Source organism: Typha latifolia, chromosome 15 (genome assembly GCF_019914945.1).
Source record: "Typha latifolia isolate L0001 chromosome 15, TyphaL0001v2, whole genome shotgun sequence".
NCBI lineage: Eukaryota > Viridiplantae > Streptophyta > Magnoliopsida > Poales > Typhaceae > Typha > Typha latifolia.
This window is the reverse complement of record NC_133100.1, coordinates 3,379,912-3,399,258: the sequence shown is the minus strand read 5'-3', so window position 1 is coordinate 3,399,258 and position 19,347 is coordinate 3,379,912. Positions and strand designations below refer to the sequence as shown.

Genomic DNA, 19,347 nt, shown 5'->3' with positions numbered 1-19,347 from the left:
CTACCCAGTCGGACAAAAGCTGCAGATACGAGTCATTATCTCAAACCTACCAACCTTGCGGGTCATCCTTTCTTTTTTTTTGTCCGTCATCTTTTTCAATAAAGGCCCTATTTAGTACTCTGCTATCCCAAAGCAATCTAATTAACTTGCAAGTAAATTATCATTACTGTGGGATTCAACTCACTTGACGAAATGGTATTCACAAGAGAGATCATGAACAGAAACATCAACAAATATTGAAGAAGTTAATAATATCTAATTGAAACAACCATCAAACCTAGTATATGATTGAAAAGCCTCGATGCAAGAATTGCAGATTCCAGAGATTTAAGTCTAACATCTATGACTAATTTTGTTCACAACAATCACACAATTTGACATAATTGAAACCGTTACTGTATCCCAAGAGCTTGGATTCTTCTAATCAAGTTCAGAGCAGCCGCATTCCTCCCATCCCAGTCATCTCTCCTCTCTTTCTTATTTCCCAGCATCTTCAGCAACTCGTCGTTCCCATCTAATATGCTCGCTATCTGCTTCATGCTCGGCCTCGCGTCGGGATTCGTGCGCGTGCACGCGATCCCCAGCCTCACCAGCCTAGTAAGCTCTCCGTGATCGAACTCCCCGTCCAGTCTCCGGTCCACCAGCTGGCCGAGGGGCCTCTTTCTCGCCTCATAGTTCCACACTTTCTTCACCAGGAGCACCTCCGGAGATCTGAAGTCAACGGCCATCACCCCACTCACGACCTCGAGCACCACGACGCCGAAGCTGTACACGTCGGCTGTGGTGGTCGCCTCCCCTGACTCGACATACTCTGGCGACATGTACCCGAAGATGCCACGAGCTGGGGAACAAGTTGGCACGTGGGGATTGCCATGCTCGTTCCTCGACAGGAACTCGGCGAGCGCGAAGCAGCCGAGTTTGGGGTTCATGTCAGGGTCTAGGAACACGGCGGAGGAGGTGATGTGGCGGTGGATGACCTGCTCGTCCCATTCTTCGTGCAGGTAGAGCACGGCGGAGGCGAGGGACTTGACGATGTTATAGCGATGGCGCCAAGAGAGGACTGAATTCTTCTTCTGGTGGTGGTGGAAGAGGTAGTGGCTGAGGAGGCTGCTGCAGGAGTAGTCATAGACGACGAGCATCTCGCCTTGTTCGGTGCACCACCCACGGAGCTGCACGAGGTGGCGGTGGTGGAGCCTCCCCAGGTTGCGGAGCTCGTTGGCGAACCGACCCCGGAGAGCCGGGCATGTCTTCATTCCTAGCCGCTTAACCAGAACGTGGATACGGTTCTCCAAGTAGCCATGGTACCCGGTCCCGAAGTCGAGCTCTGCGACCATTTGCAAATCCGAGAAGTTGTTCGTTATTGCGACGATCTCCTTGAAGGGGATGTCTCTCGCTGTGTCGACGTTGGGGATCGAATTGTTCGCAGAGCGGAGGCTGTCGTTGCTTCCGCCAGAGCCGTTGCAGCCGCCAGAGCCGTTGTCTGCTGTGAGGAATATAGTGGTGCCTGGGGCGGTGTGGTAGATGGAGTTGGATAGAGTAGTAGTGGATGAGGAATTGGTGGTGGAGGAGGAGGAGGAAGAGAGGGAAAAATACTGAGGTTGAGATTTGAAAGATGGTAGTTGAGGAAGGTTGGAAGAAGTCTCTAAGAGCTTCTCCGCAACCCATCTCATATTTGGGCGGGAATTGGGGTCGTGAAGAGAGCAGAGAAGACCGAGGTGGATGAGCCGATTCATCTCCGATAGCGGATAAGACCCGTCGGGAAGCTTATGATCGCCGGCGCTCAACAGTTTATTCTCGTCCGACAGCCGCCGCACCCAATCGAGCATAAAAATCTGCTCATCGGGGTATGTCAGATCGACGGCGCGCCGACCCGTCGCCACCTCGAGAACCACAATTCCGAAGCTGAACACGTCGGACTTGGCCGTCCCCGGGCCTTTGCGCTGGAAGCTCTCCGGCGGGAGGTACCCTATTGTCCCTCCGATCCGGCTTGTTTCCGACAGCCGGAATTGGTAGTAACTGCTCACCGAAGCCGACCGCATCGACATCGACGTCTCCAGCTCGCCGCCGCCGCCACCGTTGCTGCTGTGCTCCAGCCACCGCGCTAATCCGAAGTCGCCGAGGCGGGCGTTGTACTCTGAGTCGAGCATCACGTTGCTTGTCTTGACGTCCCGATGAATGATCTGGGTGTCGAGTTGCTCGTGGAGGTAGAGCAGCGCGGCCGCGAGGCCAGAGACTATCCGGCGGCGCCGTCGCCACACGAGGGGATCCCCAGAGGAGGCGGGGGCGAAGAGGAGGCGGTCGAGGCTGCGGTTGGGCATGTAGTCGTAGACGAGGAGGAGGTTGTCGTCGTGGACGCACCAACCACGGAGGCGGACGAGGTTGCGATGGCGGAGCTGCGCGACGGCCACGAGCTCCGCCGCAAACGACTTCTCGAATCGTTCGCCGCGGCTGGAGACGCACTTGACCGCCACTACCGTGCCGTCGCTCGGCAGAACGCCGCGGTACACACGGCCGAATCCGCCGCTGCCGAGGACCTCCTTGTCGCTGAAGCCATTTGTGGCGATGTAGAGCTCGGAGTAGCTAAAAATCCGAGGGTTGCCGCCGTCCACCTTCTTATTCGGATGGTCATTAACCCCCGCGATGTCTGCGAATTTCGTCGAGGCGTCTATGTCTGCGTCCCGTACGGCGCAGCCGCACAAGTGGCGGCTGTAGAACCAGCGAAGGATTCCGCGAGAACAAGTCCATAAACTGCGAGCGATGTTCATATTCGACTTTGTTGACAGGCGGTGATCACGTTCAATTTCATCATCATCAAGCGGTAGGATGAAGCAGAGGCGATTCAGCGGCATGGCTGCTCTCTTAGACTCTGAGACCTCAACTATGCATGCATGCCTTTCTTTGTTGCTGCTTGGATATTAAGAAGTGAATTTAATGGTGGTGAGGAGGATCGGAGTAAGGGTGGGCAGATTGGAAGAGGTGGGAGCAGTTGAATTAAGATGAGAGGAAGAGGAACAAGGTAGGAGCGTTTGGTATTCTTCACATAAATGGCTATACCATGCGGTTGACTTTTGTGGCTCAGGTGGGCCAAACGCAAAAAGTATAGATGGATTCCGGCAACGAGATAAAATAAAGGGATTTTTACATAATTACCCCTAAAAACTTTTAACGATTAAATTTATACTGAAATTTTTATTTCAGTATAACTACAAAAATTTAAGAGGATTGGAGTTTAATATAATAAAATTTATATTATTAATAGGTTTATCCATCTAACATAATGATTAAATAGGTGATTTTTGTAATTACTAATTCAATTTGTTTAATCTGAGTTTGGACAACTCATATAACCTGTTTAAATCTTAACATATTTAACTTGTCTAAATAAAGACCTACACTACAGTTCTATAGATATGGAAAATTATAATTACCAGCCCTTAATTGTTACTATTTGGAAAATATGTTTTTAATTTTCTTCTAGAATTTTAAAAAAAGTTTCTTCTAGAAAACATCCGAGGTGTGATCAAAGCAAAAGTCCACAAAAATACAAAACAAGATGGTGTAGTGGGTCTGTTTGAAAATTGTTTGGTATGATTATAAAAAACATAATATGACGGTGAATTTTTATCAAGAAAAATGAAAAAAAAATGAAAATATAGATAGAAAAGAGTTATCTACTTGCGTATAAAACGTAATATGATAGATAAGCATTTGGAAGTTTAACCTGAAACTTTTACCGAAGGTTCTATTCCTTTGCTATTGATTGAGACCGGCATAATTTTCTTTTATATATATATATTGACCACTGAAAACTTAATATTATCTTATATCATAGTATAAAAAGTTTGGACCAAAAATACAAAATATATACTAACTAATATAGGTAAAACTATAAATTATATAAATTATATAAATTAAATAAATTAAGTATGAAATTTGTAAAAATATAAGTAACTCCAAATTACGTAATGGAGAAGTTACATTTTAGGGTTTAGTCACATAATTACATTTACACCATTAGTGAAGTGAGCAGGAAGAGACAATCGTCAAGCTTTTCACTTCGGTGAACTAGCTTCCCAAATTTTTCCTTTTCTCTTTTGAGAGACTCTTCTATTTGTCTCTCCATTGTGTCGCAATACAATTTCTACATTACTTTATTCTCTATTCTCTATACTCTCCTGCTTCTTGTTACTGAAACCAAGTTCCTCTCCTCTCTGCTCTCGTCCTTGCTCCCCTGCCTCCAATCCCATTTTTTTCTCTTACGGCTACAGAGTAGGAACTACTGCAAAGATTCTCCAATCTACTAAAAGGAGAAGACAAGGAGGAAAATATCCCTATGCAATCAGAAAATGTGGTTCCAAGCTCCAACCCAAGTCTATGCATCTATGAGGATATCAATTAATGCAGGAGGCTTGAAGGCAGCATTAACCAAGGCCTAGTATCTTGAAAGACTAATGGAATTTATTGAGGTAGGCGAAAATGTCTGTCTTGTTACATTTGAGAATGAACATGATAAAAGGTGAGTTCTCGATGGCTCTCCTTGGATATTTAGTCGAGATCTATTCGTCATTGTGATAAGGTCTAATACCATTTGATAAACTCTGATACTAATTGATAAGCTCTGATACCAATTAATGAGGTCTCGAACCAAATATAGGCTACGCAATAATTCCTTCAAGATCTGGATGTATTATAGGAATTAGTCGTGCAACTGTAGAAAAATATTTACCAAATATTTTTTCGGTAGTCGAAAATTACGAAACTAAAGGGATTAGATCCGTAACTTTCTGATATACAACTTTCATATTGGCCATTCGCAGATTCGAACTACAACTAAGATGAAAATATAAGCTGCAAGCTCGACGGTATCGTGTTGGCACGATAGTGCATCCGTCACTTCTTTCATAAGTCAATAATTGCTGAGATTTTTGCGATAGTAGGAATAGGCCAAGCTGTCATACATGCAACCTTTTGAGGATCTGCTGCTACACTATCCACTGAAATGATGTGGCCGAAATACTCCACTTGTGGTACTCCCCATAGGCACTTGAATTTTTTAATTTTCAGTTGGTTTTGCTTCAACAAATTCAGCACATCCTCCAAATGCCGCCAATGCTCCAATTCAGTCCTGCTATACACCAAAATGTCGTCAAAAAAATACCAAAACTACTTTCGCAAAAAAGGCCAAACTATATCATTCATGAGGCCTTCAAAGGTTGCTGGAGTATTGGTGAGACCGAAAGGCATCACTAGGAATTCGTAATGTCTATCTGGAGTCCAAAATGCAGTTTTGTGCACATCCGCCGAGTGAACTCTAATTTGATGATACCCGACCCTTAAGTCAAGCTTGCGAATATAGTCTCTCCTACAAGCTCATCCAACAACTCTTCGATAACCGGGATAAGATACCGGTCCTTAACGGTAATAGAGTTTAGTGCCGGATAGTCAATACAAAAATGCCATCTCGGCAACCATAGCATGGGGGATGAGTATGAGCTATGACTTGTTTCAATGAGGCCTTGCTCCAATATCTCGGCAACCATCTTAGAGATAACTTCTTTTTGCACATATGGATACCGATATAGCCTCATGTTCATTGGTGTAGCCCCGGGTACAATCTCTATGTGATGGTCCGCCGCTCTCCTCGGTGGCAACTCCTGCGGCTCCTCAAATAGTCCAAAAAAGTTATCTAATAAATTAGACAATTCAATAGTAATACTTGAACTCGTTTCAGGCTCATCTCCTACTGGTCCTAATTGAAGAAGATAGGCCAAATCATACGCACAAGGCAGCCCCAACATAGGTTGCATCGCAAGAATCGGCGAAGACCGAACACCATCAAGCCGCACATCTCTGTTTCCTTGTTTATATTTCATCCACGTACCCCAGAAATCAAATGTGACAGGTCCCAAACTCTATAACCATTGAGCATCAAGGACAATGTCCGCTCCTCGCAACGCTAACGGATACAAGTCCACAATGATGTCATGTCCTTGCACCCGTATATCGACCCGACGACACAAGCTCTCCTCCTTAATCGTCGTGCCGTCTCCAATAGCAATGTCAAATTCCATGGTCAGTTCAGCATCCAAACCCAATCTCCTCACTAACCTCCCATCTAAAAAGTTGTGTGTACTCCCATGGTCGGTATATGGGTGGTATACCGACCTAGCGACATAAGCTCTCCGCCCTAAGCTTCGTGCCGTCTCCAATAGCAACATCAAATCTCGTGTTCGGCTTGGCATCCAAACCCAATCTCCTCACTAACCTCTTGTCTAGAAAATTGTGTGTACTCCCCGATTCGATGAGGATGTGCACACAATGCTTTCTAACGAGTCCATCTACTCGTAACATCATCGGCGTGGAAGTACCTGAATATGCATGTATCGATATTTCAGCTTGGATATCTTCCTCAACGCCCTCCACAACGGCCTCCTCATGGGTCTCCTCTAGACACTCTCCATCATCATCAATCTCATCATCCTCCACAGGACCATCAATAAGCATCACACTTCCGATCAGTTTAGAACATCGATGACCGGAGGTGAAACACTTATCACATTGAAAGCAAAGGCCCTTCGCTCTTCGCTCCTCCACCTAGGCAGGTGTGAGAGTTTGAACGGGGGGGTCTTATGCCTCATCTAATGTCGAAAGAATGTCTCAAAGGTGGTCGAGTCTAGTAGTCGCAGCTGCTGTTTTTAAAACCGCAGAATTTCCAACAGGCGTTCTAGGAGCAAACCACCCATCTCGGTTACCCCAAAAAGTTTTCACTGCCATCTTTAGAGCCGTATGCTTTTGTTCCCTCCTCACAGCCTTCTCAAATGCCTCCTGAAGAGTTGTAGGACATAGAGCACGAATATCCGCTTATATCTCCTCTCGTAGCCCTGAAATAAATGTACTCATCAATGTACGTTCGGGCCACGGTGGCTCACAACGACTACTAACTCTTTCAAACTCAGCTTGGTACTCCAATACGGTAGTCCTTTGAACCATCTTGCTTAATGTGGCAGCAAAATCTTCATATGCCGCTGTCCCAAATCTGCGTGTAATTCTCTTATAAAAACCAACCCATCCGATAAATCCACCACCACAAATTACCGATCTATACCAATGCAATGCCATTCCTTGGAGGTGAAAGCTTGCCATCTGGACTTTTGTATCTTCTGTTGTACCTTGATAATCAAAATATTATTCATCGTCTTGGAATTTTGGAAAGTCCAAGCGTGCGGTTCTCCCCCGAATAGCGTTGTTAGGTTCGCAAAAGATCCTTGGTTCAGGTCTAAACCCTTGTGCATGTTGATCATCTTCTCTAAATCTTTGAACACGTCCATCACCATCTCCATAGGGATCAATCTTATCCTCAAAGTGTCAATCCTCCTCATCGGCAAAGCGCACCGATGCCGCACGCCTCTTGGGTTCCACCACCGTCGGTCTTAGGTTTTGTAACGGAAGTGGGGGATGATGTGAAGGCATAGGTAGGAGGGGATTATTGACACTCATATGGCACACCTAGACTTGTGGGGTATCAGTTCTATGGGGTCCCACCGCTGGTTCTTCTTAAAACTCCGTTCGTCGTCGAGGAGATGACGAACCCAATCAATTCACGACATATTCCTTGAATTAATTATGAACATTTTGCATGTTGTCAATTCTATGAAACAATGTTTGGAACATGCCCCTAAGTTCATCCATATTCGAACCCATAGAGGTTGGTTGACTCGGTATTGCCATGGTCGCTCCAAAGGAATCGGCATCACGGTTAGGATCATCATCATTGAGTCCTCCCTTGTCGGTGTGCTCTCCATAGGTCTCCTTGTTGATGTCATCTTCCTTGTTTCAACTATTAATGGTGGTCTGAGTTTCGCCTGTTCTGATACCAAATTGATAGTCTCTGATACCAAATGATAGGCTCTGATACCAAATGATAGGCTTTACTATCAAATGATAGGCTCTGATACCAATTGATAGGCTCTAATACTAATTTGATAGGATCTGGTACCAAATGATAGGTTCTTGTACTAAATGATGAGATCTGGAACCAAAAGATCGTCTACGGAATAATTCCTTAAGATCTGAATTTTTATTGTAGAAAGCAGTCCGCACAACCATGAGAAAATATTCGTTAAATATTATTCTGTATTCGGAAAATTATGAAACTAATTGTGTTGGATCCGTAACTTCCTGATCTACAAGTTTCATATTGCCCTTCGCAGATTCGAACTATAGCAGGGACAAAAACACGGAATAACATGGGTGATGGTGGTGGTGACGGGTGGAGTGGATGTTAGGGTTATGGATGGGTATGGAGATGAAGGTGGATTGTGGAAGTGATTAAGGGAAGTAGACGAAGGGAACAAAATGGTCGAGATCCCAAAGAAGAGGGGTGGCTCGACAGTCGAGCGAGATTAGAAGTTAGGAGAAACTTTGCCATGCTGAAATGGGAGGAGGGAGAAGTCTAGAGAGAAGATAGGAGGCAAGAAATCAATAATCCAATTCCATAATGAAGTTGGCTGCCATCCACATATTTATAGAGGCTAGCCAACAAGTCCTAAAATAATATGAAACCCCTAACAAACCAACTAAACAAGTATTCCTTATCTTCTCCGATTACCTCTCATAATAAGCTTTAATTTTTTTTCACAGATATATTTTGAATCTGGAGAAGTAATGAATATAAAAGTTGTAGATCTCGAGGTTGGCGACCTTATCCAACTAGTATGATATTATTTGAATATATGTATAATATTTTACGAATATTTTTCCGAAACTGCGCAGAGTTGTATTTAGCTAATTAAATAAAATCATAACCTACTAAGACTCTAACTAAACTAAATAACCAAATAATGTGATTCGATTTGATTCGATTCGTATCAGGTAATCATATTGAAACCTACCGAATTACTACAACCTTTACCTATATCGAACCGTGTTTGGAAAGACATTTCTATGGATTTCATAGAGGGTCTTGCGCTGGTACGTGGCTATTCTATTATCTTTGTGGTGGTTGATAGATTGAGCAAGTATACACACTTTTCGGCATTGTCACATTCGTTTTCAGCCAAGTTGGTGGCTGAAATTTTTATTAGAGATGTTGCTCGGTTATATGGCATGCCACGCACGATTGTCTCAGATCATGATCGTGTATTTATGAGCGAATTTTGGACGGAGTTTTTTTAGATTGCAGGGGACTCGATTGAACTTCAGTTCGGCTTACCATCCACAAACAGATGGTCAAACCGAGGTGGTCAGTCAAGGCATTGAGCAGTATTTGATGTGTTTTGTTGGAAAGATGCCAAGACGATGGTTGCAGTTCTTACCGTGGGCGCATTCCAACGGGAGCTTGCTCGATTTGCAGATTGGTCCGACTCGTAATTCACTTCTGACTGCGGTGTTCTCGATATCATTTTCTTCAAGAAGGGAAGGGAGTGGTCTTACAACACTGCCTACCATAGCAATATTGGCATGACTCTATTTGAGGTGGTGTACGATACACTCAATTAGGATCTTTTCTTATTGTATTAGTTATTTATTTTTATTAAAATAAAATTCCTGGAGGTCGCATTCGAACGCAGGTAGAGTCGCGTTCGAATACCCTTGCGAACGCCTGCATCACGTTCGCAAATACAGAGAACGCGTAATGTGTGTTTGAGATAGAGGAGGGGGAAACGGTTGCGGGGATTCCACCCGCGAAACCGCCTGACCAAATCGGAATATGAAAGAGCCTAGTGTTCAAGCCATATTGGGTCTCTTTCGAAACAAATAGCCATCAACAACCAGATGATGATGGAGATGATGTGGGAATTACGGGCGACAAGGGAAGCCATGGCGAACGGGAATACACCATTGACTCCACGACGCGAGCCCACCCCCATTAACCTGCCGCCACCGGTTTAGAATTTACAACTACAAGAGCCTTTTCTGCCACAACCCTATGGGTAGAGTCAGGCAAGGATGGTTCCACCAGGCCCAGTTGCAGGTAAGCCCATCCAACGAGTGAAGCACTATGGAGATCGCCTTGGAGATCTAGATCTGTGCATGGGGCAATACGAACCGGAACTGCGTCGAGTTAATCAAAATCGAAGGAGGGATCATCAACCATTCATAGTACATCCTTCTCCGGTTAGACAAGGACTTGGATATGATCCGGATCGAGACAACGGTATCCGTCGGCAAATCATGCGTCTCGAATTCCCCAAGTTCAAAGGTGGCAATCCGATCGATTGATTGTATAGGGCGGAGCAATTCTTCGCATACTAGGGTACAACGGAAGAATATAAGGTGACGTTTGTGAGCTTCCACCTTGAAGATGCAGCACTTCGATATCACTCGGCATTTTGGAGCATTAGGGTTGAGGACTTCGATGCTCTCTTCTCAAAGACGGTGCAAAGGATCACGGTTGGGAAATACCAAGAAGAATTTGAGAGGATAAGTAGCCGATGCCAACCCCATGGACCGATTGGAAACTTCAGAGCACCGTCATCTCCGGGCTGCGGGGAGACATACAAGCCCTTAAAGGCCTAGAACCTTAAAGGATGCCTTCAAAGATGCGGTGCTCATGGAAGATAAACATCGGGCTATGAAGTTACACCTGAAATAGAATTGTATGAGCCAAGGAAGCCGCAATCTGGTTCAACCAACCATAGTGGCAGGAAATGTTACCGGTGTACCAAGAACCGTTGCTGCAATGGTGCCTCTTCGAGCGCCCCTGAAGCCATCCCAAGATGTGAAGTACACATCTAGAGGTCCGAGACGAGCACCCACACTTGCTCAAGTGGAGGAACAAAGAGCCAAAGACCTATGCTTTCGTTGTTATGAGAAATTTGTACCCGCGCATCGCTGTGCTAAACCGATGGGATCGGTGATGCTAATTGACAAATTGGAGGACGCTGTGGATGAGATTGCAAATGAAGATGAGGGTGTGGCTGGATAGCAAGGAGGAGTAGTAGAGCAGCGACCTATGCAGGACATGATGGCCGAGATCTCCCTCCACGCCTATTCTGGGAGAACTGCACCAAGGACTTTGCGGGTGAACGGTGTAATCAAGAGAACCATAGTGAGAATCTTGATCGACATTGGGTCCACCCACAACTTCATTGACAAGAGGCTTAATAGGAAGATTGGGCTTGAGTCGGAACTCACGGAAGGGTTCGCTGTGACGATTGGAGACGGCACCACATTGCAAGCAGATTTCATTTGTGGAGGTATGGAGTTGAAGATACAATGCCAAATTTTCACATTGGATCTTTTTCCGTTGGCCTTGCGAGGTGCCGACATTGTTTTGGGGACTCAATGTCTTCAAAGCTTGGATATCATGGATCGCTTCCCCAATTTCAAACCTTGAGGACAAGGTTGCAGAAACGTGGTGGATTGATACGATTCGGACTTCACCGATGTCGTCTCAAGCATGGATACACTTTATGGGTCTCTTTATTTTTTATTTTAGTGTTTAATTCATAGAAAAATAAGTTTTTGATAATTTGAGAAATGTGTCTAGGAGATAAGACTACTTACACTGATCAGAAAACGTAACCCACGTTTCCCTTACATTCGCCAATCAACCGAGTGACACTCATCGCTAGCAAGGTCCACGGGGTCTCAAATAAGGGGTTCGGGATCTGAAAATGTTCAAGTAACATAAAGTTAGTTATTTATCTCATTATAATCCGTTCGAGTAAAATATGATGATTTATTAGATTTTAGAATTTCTACTTATTTTTATAACTCGCTAGATTTTTAATTATAAAATATAAATATAAATACAGATAAAAACCTAATTATAATTAAATTATATCTTGATTAATTGGGGACACACACGCTGCCCCATTGCATGGGCACGAAGCCGGGCACACCGTGACCGGCCACGTCGTGCCCATGCAAAGATTAATAATAATTTATTTTTTTAGGATAGATTGTTACATTTTCCTTCCTCTCTTATAAAAATTTCGACCCCGAAATTTAAATCACATTGGTATTGTAAGAAAATCTACATATCTAGTTTCACCACCTTCTACTCAAATCGGCAACTATGCAATCTTAATTTTTTCAAATCTATAACTTATATTACCACAAGCAACTCCCTTACAAAATTAAAATTTCTAGATTTAGGTCAGTCAGGTAATCATTCCATGTCTATACACATCAATAATCTACCAGAAAGAGTACATTCATTCTACAATATAAAAAGTGTTGTCATCTATTACTTGAATCATATTCTACTCCAAAATATCTCAAGCTATCCAAATTTATCACTTTTCCTGCTAACTACAATAATACAACATCGTAATGCCATAATCACCTATGATAATACGATAAAACCTAGTTAAGTAAATTATCTCCAATCTACTAAATACATACTCCAATCCCAAGCATACTCAATGGATTATTACTTAATACTATCACTAGTACCAAGTGGAATGATAAATACAAGTTATTTCAAGAATATCTGAAATATTTAACTCATGCTTCTCTTTCTAACAAATAATGTCACTAATCTAAACATACTCAGCATCATCTAATATCCTCATAAAATATAGGCGATAGCACAAACTCTCTTATTTAAAGTGCACTGCTCATATGCTTAAATCATTATACAAATTACTAGATAAATCAATATAAGGGATCACACCTATCCATATAAAACTACAATATCAACATGTATTCATAATACATTCTTAAGAATAACATGCAGTACATCAAATTTAGCCAATCAATGTAAATCCTAATGCAACTTCAAATAAATTTATATCCTCTTCTGATTCTCCACATTATCTTCCTTCTTAATCTGCAATATCTTAAAGGTTAGATTCAAACTATCTCTAGAAACATATATGATAAACTTTATAATAATCTTTCTATTAATCACTTTCTATATCCAAACTATTCATTCTTCGATTCACATAACTCAAGTTTGATTTTTATCTATTTAATTACTATCGCTACTAGTATATCCACCAAAATATCACTTAATGATATCGATATTCAGATCCAAAGACTATCCACTGAGTTCTATTAAGTAATCCAATAATCTTTTCCATATCTCGACAGATATAATATTCAATTCATAATATTAATCTATTGTCACACAAATCTTTACTAATCCATCATACTTAATCATTAAGAATACATAAACATATTTTAGACAAATCCACAAAATCATTATACATGAACTAGAGCTACTAAGATTAATCTCCCAAATTGATAATGCTATTATAATCTGCTAATAAACTAACTGACATTAACTGATTCATATAGATCAGAAGACATCCAAAAATATAGATAACAACCTTCTCGGAATTGTAATTCATTAGAAAATCAAATTTTCACAACTATAATGAAACTAATCATGAAATTATTATCTCCCAATCAAGTATCTTTATTTTAAGACTCAAATGTAAGCTTGTAAATCTTTATAATTATTAAGATCAATCTCGTCATTCTAAAAGGCTCACTCAATAATCTCTAGTAATAATCGAACCTAAAAATCAGCGGTCAAACAAATGCTAAAATAATCACTTTCCTATACATCATTAATATGTTTATCTTCTAATAGTATAATAAACATCTAGCGATACACTAAACACGATCCATCCTATGAAGCAATTAGTTTAATTTCTAAACCATCTATCAGTCATAACAAATGATTAAGTCTATAGGCTGTATCAATAACTCTATCAAGTTATCTCTCCAATTAGTATCATCGAAACAACTAACATGTCATAGCACATAATATCTCAATTTAACATCTATGATTAAAAACCAATATATCTAATATCTAATTAAATCACTTAAAACCTTATATTTCTTCAAGAGTCTTAATTTAATATTCTATCACATCCTCTATATAAGGTGCATCACATATACTGAACAATTTAATCTTATAGCATCAATAAAATCCTTCTATAACATTATTAATATCACCTAATAATCATAAAAAATAAGTCTGTATATTTGTAATCAAAATTCATCACCCAAAACACACGATCGTCATGCTATAATATCCTTATCCTCTAAATCGATGTCCAAAACTAAACCAATAATCGACATATATCTTCAATGTCATACAAGATATGTCATGAGGCTATCAACTTAGTATTTTCATCACCTTATATAATTCATTCCAATATTATTCTTTCCATCTAATCATATTCACATAATTAGCAACTTCTAACCAAACTTACTATCATGTCATCAAGAACTATATGCATTACGTCTCAACTACTGACATCACTCACAATCCATGTTATATTTCTTATACTCATTACCTATTTGGTAATTAACTCAAAGATTTAAGCGAGATGTTAATCCTCTAACAATATTGTTAGATACACATATCCCTACTAAATCACCTATCTTATCGATACAATCAAAATTTCATACCTAGTAACACAAGTATCTTGCAAATATAATTTATCATACTAGTCATCCGAAATTTTTTTTCTATATACAATCTACAATCATCTATATCACAACACATAATTTCTTTTCCACTATACAAAATCATCATATGTCTTACTCATCCATCCACAATCCATAATTATAACCCTTATAAAGATCAAAATAGTCTCTCTGCGCATATATCTCTTTACATCAATATCTTAATATCAAATATATCCATAAAAGATCAAAAATTCAAAAATATACTATATTCGCTCAAGATAACTTCAAATTTACTTATAATAATCCTTCTGTACAAAATACATATCTCCACATATTTACAAATTTCTACACTTTATCACAACATATGAACAAGTCTATATATCCAATATTATGTTCCATAGACTGACACCTCAATATCTATAACATCAATACATGATTTTAGTAAAACCTCTTCATATTCATTAGTTGCTTAGATAAATTATTAGTACACCAACATCTCAAATTATTTCTATTAATATCACCAATATCTCAAATTGTTTCTATCAATATCACTAATGTCTCAAATTATTTCTATTAATATCGTCAAATATCAAAACATAATAATCACAACATCACAACCTAGACCTCTATCTCAACCAATTAATATCAAACTCATTGAGATCGACTACTAACGTAATCCTAAAATAAACAGACAACTACTATACTTGATGGTTTGTCAGATCATCTTTAAACCTAAGCTCTGATACCACCTGAATTGTAATGCCCCCGCTCAGCACGGGCACGTGCACGCCCATGCGCCCACACGGCACTCGCGGTGCACGCGACAAGTCGGGCGGGGCCCGTCACGCATAGATACTCTCCTGTGCACATATAATCATGACATCATCAAATTAAACCTGCTAACCTATCCATGATCACATAATCCATCACCAAATAAATTATACTGTTAACTAAATAAACCTGTTAACATATGAATATCCCAGTCCACAATAATATACATTAAATCACTATATAATCTGGTAGGATCCACATAGGCCACAACAAACCATCAAGATACAACTAAAACAACTAATAGAAGAGTACACTATGATTCGACCTGTATCATACAAATCATCGTATAATACAAAAGAGTACAAATATCAAATACTCGTACAACTCAATTTCTATATATATTATCATCTATACCGTCTCGCATCTATAGAGCATCATGTCATGAATGAGTATATGAATGTATTCTCTGTTAGGTTTTTATTTGTTGGCAATTGTGTACGAAATATTCTAAGTATATTTTTTCATGTATATGAGCTTTACACAAGTCTAGAATATCTCTAGTTTGAAGAATTGCAAGATTATTGGAGAAAACCGTCGAGTTCACACCGCGTTCACAAACGCGTTCGAACGCGGATACTGCGTTCACACAGACAGAGAGCCGCGTTCGAACGTGCGTTCACAAACGAGTTCGAACGCGAAATCTGCGTTCACACAGACAGAGAGCCGCGTTCACAAACGCGTTCGAACGCGGTGCGTTCACAAACGAGTTCGAACGCGAAATCTGCATTCACACAGACAGAGAGCCGCGTTCACAAATGTGTTCGAACGCGGGTACTGCGTTCACATAGACCGAGAGCTGCGTTCACAAACGCGTTTGAACGCGGTGCGTTCACAAACGCGTTCGAACGCAACCTGAAGAATTCAAGCTGTCGCGTTCGAACGCACTCGAGCCCGTTCGAACGCACCAACAAAGTTTAAGAATATTGGACTTTTGTAAGTACGGATAAGATTTGGATTTGACTCTATCTTGAAGATCGTGAGTATGGATAAGATTTGGATTTGGCTATATCTTGAAGATCGTGAGTACGGATAAGATTTAGATTTGGCTATATCTTGTACTTTCGTGAGTACGGATAAGATTGGGATTTGGCTCTATCTTGGAGATCATATATAAGGATTGTGAAACCCTATCTCTAGTGTGGTTGAAGAAGCATTATTGAAGGAGACTTCTTGAGGCTACATCGGTTCTTCAACTAACAAGGTTCCACTCATCTACAAAAGTTAATCTTTCGTCTTAAGGGCTATCTGGACGAAAGATCAATCTCGAGGGTTACTGAGATTGGACTTCAATCACGAGAAGCGGTGAATCATGGGTTCTAGCGAGCAAGACTGAGAGGAACAAAGTCGTTTGGATCGACCGGTTGTTTTGAGAGTCAGTCTTGTAACTACTACTATTCTAGTGATTGGTTTTGATCCGAGTTTGGATCCGTTGTTTTTTCCCGTTTGGGTTTTTCCACGTTAAAATCTTGGCGTTCATCTCTGCTTTCGTTCTTAATATTTCTACGGACTTTTACTTAAGCGAATGAGTGATATCATTGCCTAGTATTTAGATACATACTTGTGTCTAGGGGTTTTTTCAATTGGTATCAGAGCAGGTTCTTTCACCTTTGAGAGAGATCAGATAGGCATAGATTTTCATAGAGATGGACCATCATCTATTAGACCTCCTATTCTAGATGGATTAAATTATGGATATTGGAAAGCTAGGATGAGAGCTTACTTGAAGTCTATAGATGAACGAGTATGGTTTGCCGTTGTGAACGGTTGGAGTCCACCAATGTACATGGTGGATGATAAACTTGCTGATAAACTGATAGAGTCATGGGATAGGTCAGACTATGAAAAAGTTGGATGGAATAGCAAGGCAATAAATGCAATTTTTAGTTGTGTTTTCTCGGAAGAATTTAGAAGAATTTCTACTTGTGAGATAGAAAAAGAAGCTTGGACGATCTTAGAAACAACTCATAAAGGAACTATGGCTGTAAAACTTTCGAAACTTCAGAGGTTGACTACTAGTTTTGAAACCCTGCGTATGGAGGAGAATGAGACATTTGATGTGTTCTATGCAAAGCTCAGTGATATAATCAACTCCAGTTTCAACCTGGGAGAGAAAATTCCTGAAAACAGAATTGTCCGTAAGATCCTTAGGTCTCTTCCAGAAAGGTTTCAGGCAAAAGTTACAGCCATTGAGGAAAGTAAGGATATCGATTCTATGAAAGTTGAACAATTGGTAGGAAATCTACAAACATTTGAGTCCAGTCTTTCAAAACCAAGGAAGTCTAAAGGGATGGCCCTATCCACAGTTGAACAAAATTTTGAGGAGTCTGATGATAAAGGTGATTTAGATGTTGAGATGTTGACCAAGTTTGTCAAAAAGTTCAATAAATTCTTTCAGAAGCCAAACAAGTTGAATGCTGAAAAACTTGATAAAAGCAAAGCCTTTGTGAAAAAGAAGAATACTGTGAGTTCAAATACAGGTGGTACCAACAACAATGTCAAACAGAAAAATAAGAATTCTGAGAATAAAGTTCAATGTTTTGAATGTTCTGGTTTTGGACACATCGCACAAGAATGCCCTAATCGTCTTAAGAAGAAGGGTAAAGCTATGAAAGTTACTTGGGATGACTCAGATGAATCTGATGATGATTCTGGAAAAGACAAAGAAAACTTTGTAGCTTTTGCCTCTTCTCTACTTAATATTGATTCCGTTATTGATACTGATAGTACAGATGATCAGGATATGTTACCAGTTGAAGAAGATGAATCTGAAATTCAAAAGGCATATAATGACCTGTACTTGGAGTCGTTTAAACTTAAGAAAAGCAATCTTAGACTACATCAACGACTCAAGATAATTGAACCAGAAAGAATTAAATTTGAAGAGATGTACAAATTGGAGCTTGAACGTGTCAAAGACCTTTCTGAACAACTTGACAATGCGAAAAATAAAATGAAAGCTGATGAAATTGAACTAGAGCGATTGAATAAGGAAGTGACATTTCTAAAAGGGAAGAACAAACTTGATGAGATTCTAAAAGCTCAGATCTCTGGAAAAGACAAGTATGGTGTTGGATACTTTGGTAATTCAAATAATAACAAAAGCGTATTTGTTTACGCGGGTATACAAAAGGAGGAATACCTGAAGCCAACAACCGCATTTACAAAGCAATCCTGGATGAACCCTTCTAAACAGAACTTGAATATACAAACTGGTGAATCTTCGACGGTACCAAAGGCAAACTCTAGTCACACTCCTCGACAAAAGGTTAGTAGAAAAAGGTTTGTTCCGACATGCTATCATGGCAGCATTCTAGGGCATATTCGACCTCATTGCAAACTTTTGCAAAAACCTAGAAGTGCTTTTATTTATGGGATGAAAACAAAGGCCATATGGGTCAAGAAAGGTGATTTGTTTACAAAACCTTTGGATTTACAGAGATTTGATGCACTCCTAGATTCAATAATATACTCTTGACATAAAAATATGATTTTTCTCTTGATTATGAGTTATTATAGTCAATTTTGTCATCTTGTAGTATATTGTTTCAATTTTGATTTTCTCACTCCCTCGACTTCTATAATAATAAAAAGTTTAATGCACTCATAACGTATGTGTATTATTGTGTGAGCATGATATCATGAATATTTTTTTTAAATAGCTCACTATTAACTTTGATTTGCACAGTTTGACCTCATGCTTAGTCATAAAAAATATGTTCATAAAAGATCAATGAAAAGGGCTACAATGAGTTAGTGTGAAAGCCGTCTTGTTTCGAGCCCAGTTTGACTCAGTACATTATATGCAAATTCAAAAAAAAAATATATGTGAATTTCTTCTTGCACTTTGTTTGATTTGTATTACAAGAAAAGGGCTACCTACTCATGTGTGAAAGTCATCATTGCACCTATATTGGTTTATGTATAAAAAATAATACAGGAAAATTCCTGTTATGTTATGGAGAATAAGTTGAAAAGTGTAAAATTTCAATACTAAGTCGGCTTGACTACTGTGTTGCATCATTGTTTATATAGAAAAGTTTGTTTAAAAAGATTGGTTCATGTTATCTATGCTCATCTTGCATATGCATATCGTTATGATCAATCAAGATTAATTTAATTTTGAGTGATGCATTAGAATTGATT

The 19,347-nt window shown here is 40.2% G+C and overlaps 1 protein-coding gene across 1 annotated transcript; it reads right to left on the bottom strand.

The window, feature by feature from the left end:
• Positions 1-234: 234 nt before the first annotated feature.
• LOC140801910 (receptor like protein kinase S.2) lies at positions 235-3,040 on the bottom strand. Its single transcript, XM_073157278.1, has one exon. It carries the CDS (start codon positions 2,847-2,849, stop codon positions 393-395), a length of 2,457 nt encoding a protein of 818 aa, XP_073013379.1. The 5' UTR covers positions 2,850-3,040; the 3' UTR covers positions 235-392.
• Between the last annotated feature and the right edge of the window lie 16,307 nt (positions 3,041-19,347).

Coding starts and splice junctions, on each gene's coding strand:
- LOC140801910 (XM_073157278.1), bottom strand. CDS start 2,849: ATGCCGCTGAATCGCCTCTGCTTCATCCTACCGCTTGATGATGATGAA.